General features: G+C 34.7%; 1 protein-coding gene across 2 annotated transcripts in view; it reads left to right on the plus strand.

Moving 5' to 3' along the window:
- Positions 1-19,108, plus strand: part of Brinp3 (BMP/retinoic acid inducible neural specific 3) — a 391,753-nt gene that overhangs the window by 207,007 nt on the left and 165,638 nt on the right. For both annotated transcript variants that reach the window (XM_051147531.1, XM_051147532.1), the window contains exon 4: positions 9,378-9,568. In XM_051147531.1, the coding sequence (XP_051003488.1) occupies positions 9,378-9,568 (191 nt within the window). The remainder of the gene's footprint in view (positions 1-9,377; positions 9,569-19,108) is intronic.

Consider the following 19,108-nt stretch of genomic DNA (forward strand, 5'->3'; position numbering starts at 1 on the left):
TTTGAATAAGCCTTTGAAAATGTGAGGAATTACTTCTATGAGGATAGAAATTCTTCTGAGGAAAATAATGAAAAGAGAGAAACAAATGTTTTCTGAAGTATGTACTCAGAGCATCATTGACCTAGAAGGCAACAGAGAAGGAAAACAACACCATCTTCATGGTTAAGTACAGTATGGTATTCACTTTGTCTTTCTCTCAAACTTTCCCCTTTCCTCGATACGCAAAAATGAAACATCTGAATTTAAATAAACATGTACTCATTTAACTATTTACAAGGTAATTATCTACTAATATTATTAAAATATAATAATTATTAAGAATAATAATATATTAGGATAAATTGAAATTAAAATTTCTGTGTTATTTGTTTTCAATACCAGTGTTCTTGGTAATGGAAGACTAGGTAAGAGGTGAGTAGTGGAATGCCTGTCATTTGAGTATAATTTTACTCTGCTTTCCTTTATGCAAGATATTGGTAAAGCAGATCAATCATGTGTACAATTTTTGAAAAATATATAGCTGCTATCTATGACATAGCATAAAACTTAATTGCTTCTTACTATAGCATCTTCAGACAATTGAAGAGAAAAAAAAATTATAATACAACCTTTAGTGACAAAGGACATCATAAATGGAGAGTGAACCAAGGGTATCAGCATCTTTGGGCTTGTTAGTAATGCTTAGTCAGAGACCGGGTGCCAGATCAATTTAACAACATTTGCTTCAATGTACATTAAGCTTGAACAGCACAAATTGTAGTTACTAACTAAGTTCAAAGTGCACTCAAGTGTTCAAGAATCCCAGTTCTGAAAAGTATTCTATAGAAAGAATAGCAATAATTCTAAACCAAACATGACATAAATGCACAAACATCTTCATTTTGCACTTTTTTATGTCTTCAAAATTAAAAGTAGGTTAAATTTTTTTTTTTTTTTTTTTTTTTTTTTTTTTTTTAGTCAGTGGAGTCATTGTTACCTAACATTGAGCTCTCTCCAGGTACTCTTTCCATTTAATTGTTTTTTAGGGAGTCTTCTGCTATTTGAGAAATTTTAGTGAGAACCAGTCTTTTCATGGGTATAACTTTTAATGATTATAAGGTCCCTTGCTTTACATCAGAGTATTTTTGGGAAACATTTTGAATTGTTGTCAAGGCTGTACAAGGTTTACTCTTTCTTTCCCTTAGTATGGTGTATATGGTGATTGATATTAAGCCAACATTCCCGTATTTGACCTAAATTCTTTATGTATAATGTAGTTCTACTTCTTTCCAGAAGATATTTTAAGGCTGCCTATTTCTTATTACTATTTGTCACTTTTTATTAAATAAGTAGGAAGCAGCAACCAGGCCATGTAACTTCACTATTTGAGGAAGATAAATCATAAGAGCAAAATGCAAAGGAGAACTGAACACAAGATCAGAAGGACAAAAACACCCACACATGTTGTGAAAATTCATAGGAATGATGTGGTAATTCTATTACAAAAATGCGGTGGGGATTTTGAGATAAATGCTTATATCAAATAATAAAAGCCTTAAGCATATTTACAACCATATTGAGAGGTTTCTTTATATGTGGACTATTTATTCATACAGCATTATAATAAGAAAAATTTACATACATCAATGATACATCACAATAAGATTTTAAAGTGCATAGATATTGAAGATGATTACATTTATCTGTCATGTGTAGTTATTGTTTATTTATATGTCTGAAATATTGTCAGGCAGTAGAGTAACCCTGAAACAATAACAACCACGGAATGAATAAAGTTTGGCCAACCAGAAAAGTTGTAATCCTTATACATGTAACAACAATTTTTAAAAATGGGTCTATGAATTTGGGAGGAAACTAGGAAATAGCATGGGAGGTATTGGAAGAAGGATGATGAAGAGGAGAAGAATAGTCGGTGTACTTTATGTTAGTCTCTGTTCTACTTCTGTAAGAGACACCATGACCATGACAACTATTATAATGGGAAATTTTAATTGGGCTTGCTTCCAATGGTGGATAGAGCGGCGGCTTGCAAGTTCATGCTGGGGCGCTACCTGAGAGCTACATCCTGATGTGTAGGCAGAGAGAGAGAGAGACCATAGGTTTAGCTCAGGGTATGAAGCTTCAAAGCTAACCCCTAAGAAGGAAACACAAATATCTGTGATATTTACACACCAGTGAAAAAAAAAAAGTAAAGGACATATTTAATCCTTTATTAGGTGAAAATTGAAGATGCTTCTTCCTGGTACATATCAATCTCACACGTTGCTATCCTCATTTCTTTTTCAATATGCAATTTTCTGTTTGCCAATGTACATATTAATATATTAGATAGAATGGTTCCAAATATATTTTCTTCACAGTGGGAGTTCTCCTTATTTGCATCTCAGGTATTTGTATTGGTCATTCCTAAGTTTGTATTTTGGGAATGTGGAGGTTCTTTTCTCTCCCAAATCTTCTCAGGTTAAACCCCATGAAATAACTAAATATTAATTTGAGAGTATATCTCAAGTTGTTTAGGTGTTTGAAGAAAAAGAAACATATTTCCAAGCTGAAGAAAAGTGGATGATTCAGCTTTGTAATGTCAAGACCACCTGGGTGTGAAGCATCCTTGAGAGACTCTTCTCCCTGCGATGTGTACACCAGATCCATCAACATTGTAAGGATCTAGTAAATTGCAGACAGTGTCTGTAGAATTGAGCCACATGCTGGCATCAAACTCCAGTAATTGTTAGTTTATGTGTCCTACATTGATGAATATGGCTCAGGTCAAACTTTCTTAGCCTGAGGCAGTCTCCTGCCACCGTTAGCTTTTTCATCGAGGTGTCCACAACTGCTCTCTGTGTCTTCCCAAATTTGGTACTGTGACAGCACAATCTTGGAATCTTCAGCATATATGTTCTTAGATCAACAACTCTCTGGATATATCAGGTTTTTAAATTAATGGCATCTTTTAAATTATTACATGTATTTGTTTGTTTATATTTCATTTATTTTACAACATGATCACAGCCCCCTCTCCTTTCTTCAATATCACTCTCTTCCCCCATTTCCCATCCCTTTCTCCTCAGAGAAGGGGAACCAGCCTCCAACAACCCTCACCAGCACAAGTTGCATCATCCTCATCCTCTGAGGCCAGGCAGGGCATCCCCATTAGGCAACAACGTCCATGTCCTAGATATCACCTGCTCAACTTAGTAGGGAACCCACATGAAGATCAAACTGCACATTGGTTACATAAGTGTTGGGAGCCGAAGTCTTTGAGTGGTGCTTCTGTGTCTATAATAAAGCAGTGCTTTATGTGTTGTAAAATAACAAAATTGAATTACTCTTTCACTAACATCTTTGCCAGACTATGTCACAAAACCATGCAACTGGATGTGAGTTAACTGTGTTGTGGACTTTTCTTGAGGAGAGGACCATCAGTCTTTCAGTAGGTTCACGTTTTAGAAATGCTTTTATGTGCATATATTTCCCCACCAAATAGCTCAATGGCAGAGGTTATGTTCAGTTTCCTTCTTGTGTCTCGTGGCCTTATTGTGTGTGTGTGTGTGTGTGTGGGTTAATCTTTTTACTTATAAAACTCAAAAATATTTATCTCTACTCCTATCTTTATGGTAGAGGCTGATGAGTTTTTGTTATTGTTGTTGTTGTTTGTTTGTTTCTTTCTTTCTTTCTTTTTTCCTTTTTTGATTCATTTCTTCAACAGCTCCTACAGAGGTAATCTTTAGTTCATCAGACAGATCACTTGGTCACAATTCTACATTCATTGTCTTTGCATTCAGGAGTTTTAAAACCTTAACAGAATCTTTGTCTGTTTTCTGAGTACGACGTGTATCTTACCAACACATTACATTTCATACCTGAAATTCTGTTTAAATTTGTATTTAAATGAAGTCACACTATTTCTCATGTGAAAATTCTGGACTCACAGTGTGATTTGCTGAAGGGTCTATCACTCTCCAATAAGTTAAGTTAATCACATTGTGATGATCTTCCATTTATGCTATTTTGTAATTTTTTTGTCCTATGCCTTGCATTTACTACATTATTTTAATTATATAGATTTAAACACATATTAATTTATGATGACATTCTATAACTTTCATAAAAGCATTGATAATTTTCATTAATAATTCTCTTTAGAATTTACATAGCCAGTTCTGGGATATAAAATATTACATGTTCTATCTTTTTAATAAGTTTACATTAAAATTGTGCAAAAATTTATTATTTAATTATAAATAATATATACAGAAAAATCCATGTTGTTTTTTAGTGTTTTTTTTTCTTTTTAGTTTTAGAACTGTTTTACTAGTTTAATTTATCTTTTCCATTTAAGTGGTAAGCTTTCATGAATTATGATTTTCAATAAGCCCACATCATTGTGGTTTTGTTACTTTAGATTGTACTTTATATAGGTTATTTACATGTAATTTCTATAATTGAGTGTGCAAATTTGTCTATTGAGTTTTCTGAATATTACACAAGTACAATTGTATTCATCATTTTAGTTTTTCCTAAACAATTCAATGTAGTATGTATTGTTTTTGTATTTGCCTCATCATCATATTTGTTTTTGTGGCTGAGTTTGTGTTTATGTTTGCGTGTGTGTGTTGACTGTTGAGGCAGAATTTTATGCAGTAAAAACTGCCTAAAAATTCACTATATTGCCCAAAGAAAGAAAAACCCAACCGCCCCCCGCCCTCTCTGTGTGTTTGTGTTTGTGTGTGTGTGTGTGTGTGTGCGCGCCTTTTAGAGACAGGGTTTCTCTGTGTAGCCTTGGCTGTTCTGGACTTGCTTTGTAGACCAGGCTGGCCTCAAATTCATAGAGATCTACCTACCTCTGTGTCCCGAGTGCTAGGACTAAGATCTTGTCTCTTTGTTGGATATTAGAGTGCCTATTCCAGCTTGCTGGATATTTAATTGTAGAAAATGAAAATAGATCCATAATTATTGTCCTGCACAAAACTCAAGTCCAAATGGATTAAAAATCTCAATATAAAACCAGGCACAGTAAATCTAATAGAAGAAAAAGTGAGGAACAGCCTGGAATTCATTGGCACAGGAGACAAATTCCTTAAAAGAACACAAACAGCTCAAGCTCTAAGGTGCACAATTAATAAATGGGACCTCATGAAGCCGAGAAGCTTCAGTAAGGCAGAAGACACTGTCAGCAAAATAAAATGACAGCCTATAGACTGGAAAGATCTTCACTGACTCTGCATCTGACAAAGAGCTAATATCCAATATATAGAGAGAGCTCAGGAAATTAAACACCAGCAAACCAAATAACTCAATTAAGAAATGGGATACAGAGATAAACAGAGAATTCTCAACAGAGGAATCAAATGGCTGAGAAAGACTTAAAGAAATGCTCAACATTCCTAGTTGTCAGGGAAATACAAATCAAAACAGCTTTGAGATTCCATCTTCTACCATCAGAATGGCTAAATTCAAAAACTCAAGTGACAGCATATACTGGAGAGGATTTGGAGAAAGGGGAACACTCTTCCATTACTAGTGGGAGTGCAGACTTATAAGACCACTTTAAAATTCAAGCTGGCGCTTTCTCAGAAAATTTGCAGTAGTGCTAACTCACTATACCACAGCTAATCCACTCCTGGGCATATACTGAAAAAAGGCTCCACCATACAACAAAAAATTTTGCTCAACTATGACCATAGCAGCTTTATTTATAATAGAATCTGGAAATAATCTAGATGTCTCTGAACCAAAGAATGGATAAAGAAACTATGGTACATTAATACAATGGAATCCCACTCAGCTATTAAAAACAAGGAAATTTCCAAACAGAATGTTCTGAGGTATGATGGGTTTATCATAAGGGAGAGAATTGCAGAAGAAAATGAAGGCTACAGGGGCTCAAGGCTTGAGAAGGCAGCTAAGCAAGGGCTCCAGAGACAGGGGGAGTGTTGAATAAATAACCACACGTGATGACAGGCTAATAATTGCAGAAATACTTCTTAGAAATTACATTACATAAGGTGGAATTAAGATAGATTTTGGTTAATTTGATATGCCACTGAATACGGTCTATATTTTAGTGCATGCACACATATATGTATGTCTTAAAGCTGGTAATTCTATTACTAAATGTAACAGAGATACAACCTCCCAACTCTAGCCTTTCCCTCTGTGGTCCATGAATAACATGAGCTGTGAATCATGCCTAGAGGCCCCTACATTGGCTTCACCAAGTAATAACGTGTCAACTTTAACTTGGGCTTTTATGGCAGATTTTATAGCAAAGAATAAAATAACTAGATTTATCAAATTGACAGTGGAAAAAAAATTTCAGACAAATTGATAGAACTAGAAACAATCATCCTGAGTGAGGTAACCCAGATATGGGCCTAGGGGGTCCTGTACGAAATAATGCACCAATGGAAGACAATGCATGCAGAGAACCTAGAATCCTTGTTGAGATGTAGCAAATAAACAGCTGATTCGCCAGGTATGTGTGTGTAGTGGCGTTGGGGGACTACTGCTGAACTTCTAACATACACTCTGGCACCCACAATTTGATCACTGTACCTTGCTTGGCAGTGCAACCTGGCAGGCATATGGAGGAAGGAGATACAATGTATCTTGTTGATACCTGGTAGGCTGTGGCCAGACAGGGGAGGCCTCCTCTGTCAGAAGTCTAGGAAAGGGGAATAGGACAGAAGAGGGAGGGAGGGTGGGACTGGTAAGATAAGACCAATGGGATAGAAATCAGGATATAATGTGTGAATACATTATAATTTTAGAAATGATCTTGTCTTTTAACACCCTCCCTGCCTTTACTCTCAATGTAGCAGGTTTGCAGGGATGTGCTTTCTCATCTAGCACTTACTTGGTTCTCGTGTTAACAGATAATGTCCTGACTTTCCCTAGTAAGTTATTTGACTATCTTCCTGAGATCCATGTAGTTTATCTTATTAAAGATTTGTGATCTAGTTAACAATTTACAAATCCTAATGCTATGCTAATTTAATTTTTTTTCTTAATTTTCTAATTTGGAAACATTCTCACACAAATACAATTATCACATTTGGTGAGGAGAAAAAATATTATTAATTTTACTGGTGAATATTATTTACTATCATTTCATTTCAGATCTTTCATAAATGCTAATAATTATCTGTTGTGTGTGTACATCTTCAAATATTCATGACAGTTTTGTGTGGAGCTATATTAAGATTTTTTTTCTATTTTTTGAAAACATTTCAAGGAACTTTTTTTTTTCAATCTTCAAAATTTTGGCAGAATACCCTTGTGAAACCATTTGTGTCAGCTCAATAAGTTTTGAATTTAAAGTGTTCTATTACCAAAACAACTTTAAAAGCACATGTTTAAACCATGTAATAAATTAATAATTTTTATGTGTTTATTTTGGTTAATTTAGATTTACTGTTTTTTTTCTTTTTTTTTTAAATTTTTTAAATTAATTTATTCTTGTTACTTCTCAGTGCTTATCCCCTCCCTTATATCCTCCATTTCTTCCCTCCTCCCACCCCAATTTTCCCATTATTCCCCTCCCCTATGACTTCCTGAGGGGGATTTTCTTCCCCTGTATATGCTCATAGGGTATCAAGTCTCTTCTTGGACACCTGCTGTCCTTCCTCTGAGTGCCACCAGGTCTCCCCTCCAGGGAACATGTTTCAATTTACATGCATTTTTCTCTTTCCTGGGAAACCTTTTTAACAATTTTTATTACATATTTTTACATATGCATATGTATTATTACACATATATACAATAAACTACTTAGAGCAAGAAGAAACAAGAAACAATCAGGAATATATATATATATATATATATATATATATATATATATATATTACATTCACAGTGTTTTGGCTATTTGTATTTGGCAGCTTTGAAGAAAACATCTTTTCTAACTTGGTGAGTCTAAAATTATGAAAGTAAATCAATAACTATCATAACTCATCATTATCAATTTACATGGTCAATAGTTGTTAGTGTATTTGCTGTTTATGTTTTTGAAGAAAGCTGATTTGAGACTTATCTAGATATTTTAACATTTTAGGACCCATTGAAAACTACTATTGTTTTTTATTTGTCTTATTTCACATAAACTTATTTTTGTCATTACTTAGTTTCAGATTCTCATAGTTATCTGAGATATCTCTTTGAAGTATATCACATATGTTTATCAGTATAATCATTTCTATGGGCAGTTTCATAGATCTATTCTTTAAACTATGGTATCATAAATATTTCACAGAAAAAGTTACAATATTGCCTGCATAATTTATTATATTAAGATATTACATAGTAAATATTTTCCCTTGTGTGTTGAGGGATAAAAGAGGAGGATTGATATCATTATATTATAATCTAAAAAAATATTTTAAATCATTTCAGTCATATAATATTTTGAATAAGGGAATTTAAAATGCTTACTATGATGTGAATTGAATTGACCTGCTCTATGGGCTCAAGCATTAGATGTTCCCACATAATATGCTATTATAAATTATGTATCATCTTTCAGATAAAGAGGGAATACATGCAGCTCTTGTGGATGATCCCATTTGACCTTTTCTAAGCATAGCCTAACCATAGTTTGTAACTGGGCACAGTGCCATCAGAACAGATGGGTTTATAAGAGACAGAACATGGGGCAAACTTGGCAATTATATGTTAGATAAATACTCAATATTGTAAAAGTCTGAGAAGAAAAAAGGTTTTCATGTTTAACTTAGATAATATGTGAGCTGTTTGTTAGCATGTAATCTTTGGAAACCTGAGCTTCTGTGTAACTCAGTAAGTCTTGTCCCACCTTCCATGGTTCATATCAGTTTGTACAACTGCATTGACTTTTGTGATTTATACAGTGCTTATTAATGTACCTTTAATACATAATAGGAATGGAACTTGTGAAAACGTTACTAACATGTGTACCATGGATAAAACAGAGATGCTGTTCACTTTAAGTGTATAACAGTTCTAATTACACTTTATTTTTTCTATCTTGATATACTGTTCCCAATAGAAAATACAGTGCTTCAAAACTGCACTTAGTATTTTATCATACTTTTCTTGTGGTGTGCATCTGTTGACTAAGTTAAAACACATGAAAATGTCAGTTAATTTAATGAAATTGTCCTTTAGTATTTAAAGTTTACCAAGTGTACATTCAAAGCCTTCAATGTCTGTGGTATTTCTAGGTACTTGTGTAAGAAAATCTTTAAAAGTTTAAAATATTCATTAAGTTTTGAGTTCTTTACTAATTATTTCTTCACACTAAATTGTGGGCCTCCTTTTTTTTTTTTTTTTTTTTTTTTTTAGATAAAAATAAACCCTGTATTACCTGGGGAAAACAATCTTTTTATATATCATTAATACAGGAGAGGAGTCACTCACAATTTTTGTGGACAAGCGGAAGCTGAGCAAACGGTCTGAGGGAAGTGATACCAGCACCAATAGTTCGTCTGTCACTCTGGAGACCTTACATCAGTTGGCTGCTTCCTATTTTATAGACAGGGATAGCACCCTTCGCAGACTTCACCATATTCAAATTGCATCCACTGCCATCAAGGTAAGTTACAAAAAAAATTGTCATTTTCCTTTGTTTATCCCATTTCTATGATACCTTTCTTGATATTTTTTAGTGCAGTGACTTAAATGATTATATTTAAAATGTCCAGCCAAGGACAATATGTGCAGTAAACTTCAAACCCCTACCCAGATCTAGCCAATGGACAGGACATTCTCCACAGTTGAGTGGAGAGTGGGGTCTGACTTTCACACGAACTTTGGTGCCCCAAATTTGACCATGTTCCGTGGATGGGGAGGCCTGGAGGCACTCAGAGGAAGGATATCAAGAAGAGGCTTGATACCCTATGAGCATATACAGGAGGAGGAAGTCCCCCTCAGTCACAGTCATAGGGGAAAGGAGTAAGGGAAAATGGGAGAGAGGTAAGAATGGGAGGATACAAGGGATGGGAAAGCAATTGATATGTAATATTAATAAATCAATAAATTATATTAAAAATGTGTTTTTCAGTATTTTCAATTAATAAGTAGTGTTTTAAAATTGTGTGCCACTAATTTAAAATTTACTTGAATTTTGAAGTTCATTCTTGTTAGGAGAGACTCCTTGGAATGTTTATGCAAGATTAGCCTTAATAATCATGTATATTACCTGTACAATTGTTTTTAACTTATGATTTTAAAATATAGCAAGTTGTATTATTATAATACAAGTGATTCATATCAAAAACAATGTATGAAGATTTCTTGTCTAATGTATTCAAAAATAGAGTTAGAATATAGAAGTTCTGAAAGAAAACATATATCACAATGTATAATTAATGGAACAGTACTATCTGTTCAGTAATAGCATTTCATTCTGTACATAGTCAGGTTGACTATCAAAACTGACACAATAATAAATGGTATAGGTAAAATTATCAAGAGAAATAAAAATAAAGGCTAAACAGAGCATAGGGATTCAAAGGACGGAATAATCACAAAATACCCTTTCTATTGACTGTAGGTATAATCATGTTATTATATTTAGAATGCATCAAGTGTATAGTAATAGCTAATCAGGGAATAGACACAGTAATATCTTACATGAAATTAGCCATAAAAATTGATAAAGAGTATTTTGTTATCTCATATCTCACATTTCATATTTAGTACATTTGTTGGATTATGGAACTAATATGAATGTGTTCATGTGTTCATGTACTTGTGTCTGTAATTTGAAAGGTTCCTACTGTGTTATTTGATGAAATATAAGCACACAGGCATACACTCACACACACACACAGTAACATATTAAAGATAACATTGAAAACTATTGAAATATTTAATAGTACTATCAAATGATATGGCATGTTTACATTTAGTGTTTCTGGAACAAGGAATTGAGAAAAATTTCTTCATATGTAAACTATAAAACACAGTATATGTAATTTATTATTTATGAATTATAGTTTGCAAAGTAGCAGTCAGCTTTTAAATGTAGAGTTTACACTGAGGAATTGAACATAGGAAAATATTTAAGTTGTAAAAATAAATAAAAGTTAATGCAACTTCAGTTAATGTAGTTAATGTAGAAAAGCTGCATGATACCATATTGTTAGATATTTTAGGTGACAATGCTGAAAACTAATAGACTTTCTCAGAAATCAATTTTAATAATAAAAACTGTATGGTAAACTATAATTTCTAACAGAGAAAGCATGGGTGTATGTTTATTATATAGTTATTGGCTTTTTGTTCATTAAAAGTAGAATAATATAGTCAAGCTTTTAGTGCCTATATGTAAAAAAAAATATTCACCCACACTTCTTGACTAAATTTAATAAACAGTTACCAATAGACTTTTGCTTGCACAAAAGAAAAATGTCTCTGAAAGCATGTAGCTTATTGTAGCATCTAACTGCACATTAGACATGTTTTAAACTTGGCCAACACAGCAGATATTGTTGGGAACGTAGGACTCCACATCATTTACAGTCTAACTGTGTAGTAGAAATGAGGCCCAAAGAGAAGAAAAGACAATGAAGATAGAGAAATTCAGGAGCATCTCAGAAAAATGAAAACATAACCTTGAGTTTAGAAGTTGATACTCTCACCTTGTCAGGGTGGGCACCTGAGAGTGTCCTTCTTGCACTGACCGTAAGAGCTAAAGAAGTCCCAAGTGTTTGTGCCCTGATGCTGAAGATTGTCAGAAGTTAAGCTTTGGATAGAGAGGAGAAATAAAGTGGGCTTAGGATGATAAAGGAATAGGTTATGGATAGAAGCGCCTCCATTTTATCTTTAAGTTATTAAAAGGTGGAAATGATGCAAGAGCCTGATCATAGTAGCAGGTCTCTGAGCTCTGCACAGAAACTTATCATGTGTGGGAGGGATGTAAGGACTGAGAAGGAGACAAGAGCAGATTTCTGAACTTCATTTTGTCCTCAAAGCTGTAGGTTTTTAAAGGAAGTTGTAATTTTTAAGTGAGCAGTGATGTTTGAAGCAGGGGAGCTGCTTTCTGGGTACTTTGAAGGCTTTATGGAGGTGTGATGGTTTCAAGCAGCAATGAAGCTCAGTGGTGCATGTCCATAAAAGCCTCTGGTCTAGAGACTTATTGAAGCATAAACACTCTAAAAGGAGTCCCTACATGGATGAAAAATAGGTCTCATATGTTTGTGTATGATGATAGATATAGTAAGCAATGTATAAATGACAGAGTAAACATAGTAAACATGGACAAAATGCTGAGTGAGACATGCTCAAGAGCTCCCAAATACAAATAAAGATACCACATAACTACTTTAATGAAGCCACTCCAACAATTACCCAGTCACTAACCAGCACCACACAGCAAAGTGAAAAAGCTATGAGAGAATACAAATAATCAAATCAATGTAGCAAAGTAAATAAGTTAATACAGGAGAGTGTTACACTATGTTGAAATTAAATTGAATTTCTTTATTAAATCCCTAGCACTTCCATTCATTGCCTTTTGATATATATATATATATAGTATATATATATATATATATATACTATATATATATATATATAGTGTATTAATTGCATGATATTTATTATATACAAGTGGGTATTAGAATAACAAAATGCACAGTTCCCTTTTTTGATTATAGTATGTGTCTAAAATACTAAGTATTGGGCACTTCCTTTCTTGAATAAATGATGAATGCTTTTGCCTCTCAATTCTCAGAACTTTAAAGGCAACCTACTGCTAAAAATAAACACAAATGAGATTATCAGACATCAACAAAAATACAATTAAATCTTCACAATTATGCCAACCTTATTCATGTGAATTCTTGAAAACACAAAGGAGTTAAGCAATTAGTGCTAACTATGAGCTGTATTCTAGAAAATGAAATACAGCAATTTGTTGTGTTTATCTCCTATAATTATGAAAGTAAATGTAAGCCATAGCTCATTAATGCCACAGTAAATTTCAAAACAAAGGCACAAACTGCTGTGAAGCTCAATGATACCCCATAGAAGTGAAATTAATACAGTGACATAAAATTGTATTTCTCAATAAATCATTCATTGTAATTTCAAATCAATGTCTAAAATTGGCTATTACTTTTTAAGATCTCTGGTCAACTAAGTTAACTGACACATAATTTCACTAATGTGAATTTTATTTTGAAATAACCTGATAAAGTTCAAAGTTTTAAGAGGGTCATTAATGAGAAAATAAGAATAAAATTTATCTGGAAGGTATTTAAATGAAAAACTAATTTTGATTATACATATGCATAGTGATAAATGTTTTATTTTATTACATTACGTATTAAAACATACTCAGTGATTAAAATGGAATTATTTGATAAATTTTAATTAATGGTTTTAGACTGGTTTACTTCTTATTTTATTGAAATATTTAATATATTGTTCTTCCATGATGTTCTATAGGCTATGATAAAACAGTAGTTACTCTAATAGAGAATAATACCACATAAATTTTTCATATTCAGTGTTTATACCTTAAAATGAAGAAATATACACACTGTTTCTTAAAGTTAATTCAGTTCACAAATGTTTTCCATGTTTAATATTTAGAGTTCTGCAGGTAAAGTTGAGGAAGGTTGTACCTTGTTTGCATTATTTTTTCTTTAACCTATTTATTTATTTATTTTACATAGCAATCGCACACTTCTTCCTCTTCTCCCAGCCTCACCCTCTCACCTTCTGCCCTCCGTCGCACTACTCCCTCTCCTTTTTTCCAAAGAAGGGATGATCTCCCACCTCTCCCCTCTAACCTGTGCCATCCAGCCCCATCACTTCATGTTCCACCAGGACTAAGCTTATTCTCTGCCAGTGAGGACAATGCTGCCAGCTAGGGGAAAGTGATCCAATAGCAGGCAACTGTGTCCAGGTCAGTAACAACCTCTGATTCAGTAGCTAAGAGACCCACATAAATGTAGGAGACCTAGGTCTAGAAAGTGCATTGTACTTGGGTTTGTGGTTCAGTCTCTGTAAGCCCTCAGGGGCCTAGATATTTTACTCTGTTGGTGTTCTTGTAGAGTTCTTGTTCCCTTCAGGTCCCTTTATCCTTCACCCGAGTCTCCCACAAGATTCACAGATCTCCATCGAATATTTGCTGTGGGTCTCAATATCTGTATCAATCTGCCGCTGGGTGGAGCCTCTAAGAGGACAGTTAGCTTGGCTCATTTCTGCAAGCATAGAAGAGCATCATTCATTGTGACAGGGATTGGCTCTCTTCCATTGGGTGGGTCTCAAGTTGGGCCAGTCATTGGTTGGCCATTTCACAAACTCTGTTACATCTTTCTCCCTGTCTATCTTGTAGGTTGAGTAAATTTAGAGTCAAAAGTTTTGTAGGTGGGTGGTATACCTCTCCCTCCATCGGAAGTCCTGCCTGACTATAGTGGTGACACTTTCAGTGGCCATATCCCATACTGCTAGGAATCTTAGGTAGAATCACCCCGTATGCTCCCAGGAACCTACCATGTTGCAGGTCTCCAGCTTGTCCCAGAGAGCCACATCAATCTGCTTCCCATCTCTCTCCCAAGTTTATTACCTTCCACCCTACATTTCTGTACCTGCTCCCAATCTTCATTCTCCTCACTCCATCCCAGTTCCCTTTCTTGATTTATTTCCAAATTATACATTGTTATGACTGATAGTCTCTGACAAATGTGTGGGATTGAGAACCATTCTGTAAACAAATATATGTATATCATGTGTGTATCTGTGCGTGTGTCTTTCTCTTTGTGTATGTCTCTCTCTGAGTGTGTGATTGTGTATGTGTGATTCTCTGTGTCTATGTGATTGTGTTTGTGCATATGCATGTGCATGAGCGTGTGCATGTGTGCATGTGTGTATGTGTTTTGGATTATCTAAATTAAGTTAAGTAAGGAGAAAAGACCAACTCTAAATGCCACAGGCATCATTCTACAGACTGGGGTTAGTCACAGTCTGAACAAGAAAAGAAAACACAGGCTGAAGACCAGATTTCTTTACTCTCAGCTTCTTAATTGAGGATTACATAGAGTCAACTTTTCCAAAGTCCTTTCACATTGAGGTCTCTGCTAAAATAGACTGTGCTATTAGTGTGTGAGCCAAAATAGATTCCTCTTTCCTTAGGTTGCCTCTGTCTTTTGTTGCAAGAAGGCAAATACCTAATACATATATTTTATTAATATTTTAATCCATTTGTACTGTTAAACTTGAATATCACCTCTAAAAGTAAAATTTAGTTGCTTACTGTTAATTTTTCTTTATATAATTAAAAAAACTTTTAAGAGTGCTGAAGTAAAGCTAACCCGTAATCCTCATTATCCAAAATGTTGAAACAGAGGATTATAAATTCAAAACCTACAATCAGGGTACATGATTTAGAAAGACTCTCATTATTCTAAGGTAAAAATAAATTGTAAAAAGTTTTGGATATAGCTCAGTATTAATATGCTTAAAATGAAAGTCAGCTATGACTTATGAAAACTTGTATTAGAATTTACTTGGCATATACATCATGATGTTAGCTCTGTACACATGCCATATACTTTTAAAATTATTTACTTTTTGAGATTTTATATAATTGTCATATCCCCTTAAAATTTCCTCCATTTTAACACTCTGATATACCCCTCCTTAATCCTTTTTAAATCCATGACCTCATCTTACAATTTTTGTTGATATATGTAATATATATGCACATATCATCATAATTGCTGTTACATTTATATTAATTTTTCACTATCTTCACATATATATGTGCACAAGTGTGAGTGTATGTGTATGTGTGTGTGTGTGTGTGTGTGTGTGTGTGTGTGCAACCTTCTCAGTCTGTATAATGTTCCTTGTATGTGTGTTCTCAGGGAGATTTCCAATCCCTAATGGATGGCAAATCCACATAAGGTGTTCTTTTCAAGTTTCCAGTGTGCAATCTAATATTAAATGGAGATTCAATGTTGTTCATGGCATCTATATATTCATTCTTCCCACATATTAGCAACTTCTTAGCTCTTGAGTACAATCAATATCTACCTTAAAAATAGCTTTGGTTATTTCTATATTCATGTTTTTTAGAGTAATTAGTTTACTCTAAATGGGTTGAAATATAAAAAGAGATTTGCATATCTTTAGAATACCTGTACATGATTAAAATAAATTACAAGTGGAGCTTGGAAATGATGTTAAAATAAAACACATTAGATTTAGATTTCATTAAAAATGCACAGTGTGTGCTCTAGGTGTGGGTCTCTTCTTTTCTGCGGGAGTGAGGGGCTGTTGGTCACCACTCAGGAGGCCAGGAGGATCAGAGGAGTGGTGCAGGGCTCAGCAGGCTGTGTGCGCAATGATGGGATGGCTTCTGGGATGAGCTGCAGAGATTCCAGGGGTGAGCAAAATACACAGGGAAAGGAAAGAAGCCCCAATGCTGATAGGTGTCTATAGTGCAGTTCATTTACATTAACCAGCAAGGCCCTATCACCTGTGCAAGGGTACTGAACCTAATAATCTTAGAGAAGAAGAGAGGGGAGAGCTAGCAAGGAACTGTGCCAATGGTCATATGTCAGATATGGTTAGGGACATCTATGTCTAAGACACTCTCCAGATGAGGTCAGGCAGAGAATAGGAGGCCCTGCTAGGGAGAGGGAGTCCTCCATCTTTTTTGTTCAATGTGTACAATTTTATTTGTAACATATATAGAATTATTCTGCTGATTTGCTATAAACCAATTTTTGGCTCAGCCATTAAAGGCTAGGGTCACAATCATAAATATAAAGAAGTCCTCCCAGCTATCCAAAAGGCAGGGTCCTCCAATATTTGGATTGCTAAAAAGAAATCTTGCTCTGGCTTCAGTATTAAATTTTATCTAATAATTTAATATGAGAAAATTATATCAATCTTCAAAATTTATAAAACGTTGATATGGATTTATGAAGTCTAAACCATGTTGTGAATTGAAAATCATTTTAATGCCAGACCAGGTAAAGATACTACCAATAGTGCTAGGGGAATGTGCATTTGTACCTATGCAGAGTCATGCTAAATTGAAGTGTCCCATCTCATTATGTGTCCAAACTTACATGTTGATTCCTTGAGGAACATGGAAAAAAATCTACTGATTTCAATTATCCCATTAATACTATTAAGTATAGGATTAATAAGTTTATGCATTTAACAATATACAGAGACTTTAAGCTAAAACATAAACGTGTTTGTATAAAAGAAAATAAAAAGCAGTGAGAAATGGCCCTTCTGAACTTGATATATAGTACATAGAAAAGGCTCTAAACAGGTTTTTTTTTCTAATTTCAGACACAAGACAGGCATGTCTGGTGCTATTGCTTTCATTACACATTGTTCTACAGGTTGTAGCTACTTCAGACATTCAATGCAAAGAATTAAGTCACTAAGATATAAAAAAGCCAAAACTGTCTTTATTTATAGCTAGTATAAGTGACTATGCTAGAATTCCAATAATATCTTTAAAAACACAGCAATTTTCAAGCTTACAGTATAATTCGGACTTTAAATTAATTTCTATAGAATGAAAAAGATAAATATGAAAAATGCAATGAAAATAATTGATGCATGACTCAGGTTCTTCAGGATGTGATTTAAATATTACTCTTTCACTACTTCACCCAAACCAACCCCATGGGAAAGAACCAATCCCAGACACTATTAATGGTACTCTGCTATGCTTGCAGACAGGAGCCTAGAAGAATTGTTCTCTAAGAGGCTTCACTCAGTAGCACTTTAAAAGAGATGATGAGACTCACAGACAAACATTGGGCAACTCTTAACTAGTCTTGTGGGAAAGTGGAGGTAAATGAGAAAAGGATCTGGAGGAGACAAGAGTTGCACAAGAAGACAAACAGAGCCAACTAACCAGGGCCCAGAGGTGTTTGCTGAGACTGACATACCAACTAAAGACCATGCATGGACTTGACCTAGGTCCCTACAGAGATGTAGCATATAGGCAGCTCAGGCTTCATGTGGGTCCTCTAGTAAGGGAAGCAGATGGAATGTCTCTGATATGGAGTCTTCTAAGAATTTTTCAATCACTTCTGCCTGTCAGTATTGCCTACCAGGTTACAGCAGAAAAGGACATGCTTGGTCCTGATGTAACTTAAATAGCTGGTGTAGATGGGAATTGGGGGTCCTCTTTTCATTATGAATAGTGGAAAGGGTACTGGGGAGAAGGAGGCTGTACGGGACTGGGAGGTGAGGAGGGATGGAACTATGATCATTATGTAAAATAAGTAAATAAATTAATTTTTAAAAAGACTACTAAACCAAATAACCCAATTAACAAATGAGGTTCAGAGCAGAACAGAGAATTCTCAACAGAAGAATATTGAATGGCTGAGAAACACTTAAAGAAACGCTCAACCTCCTCAGTCATCAGAGAAATGCAAATCAAAATGACTCTGAGATTCCATCTTACACCAATCAGAATGGCTAAGATAAAAAACTCAGTGACAGAACATGCTGGCAAGGATGTGGAGAAAGGGGAAAACTCCTTCATGGCTTGTGGGAGTGCAAACTATACAACCACGTTCGAAATCAATCTGGTGGTTTCTCAGAAAATTGGGAAAAGTTCTATCTCAAGACCCAGCTATATCACTGCTGAGCAGATATGCGAAAGATGCTCCACCGTACCACAAGCACATTTGCTCAACTACATTCATAGCAGCCTTATTCGTAATACCCAGAATGTGGCAGAAACCTTGATGTCTCTCAGTTGAAGAATGGATAAAGAAACTGTGGTACATTTACACTACGGAATACTACTCAGCCATTAAATACAAGGAAATCTTGAAATGTTGAGGCAAATGGAGAGAATTAAAAATGATTATCCTGAGTGAGTTAACCCAGACCCAGAAAGACTTACATGGTATATACTCACTTATAATTGGATACTTGCCCAACATGGATGTCCTGTGAGAATCTTCATTCATTGGAGGATCAGGACAGATGTTGGGACTCACTATTGGGACTCCAGGTGAGAGTGGTATGGAAGAATGGGAAAATCAAAGGACCTAGATGGTTCAGGAACCCTATAGGATGGCCAACAAAAGCTGGCAGATCTGGACTCAGGGGAACTAGCACAAACTGCTGT

The sequence above is a fragment of the Acomys russatus genome, chromosome 6 (assembly GCF_903995435.1).
Source record: "Acomys russatus chromosome 6, mAcoRus1.1, whole genome shotgun sequence".
NCBI classification, from domain to species: domain Eukaryota; kingdom Metazoa; phylum Chordata; class Mammalia; order Rodentia; family Muridae; genus Acomys; species Acomys russatus.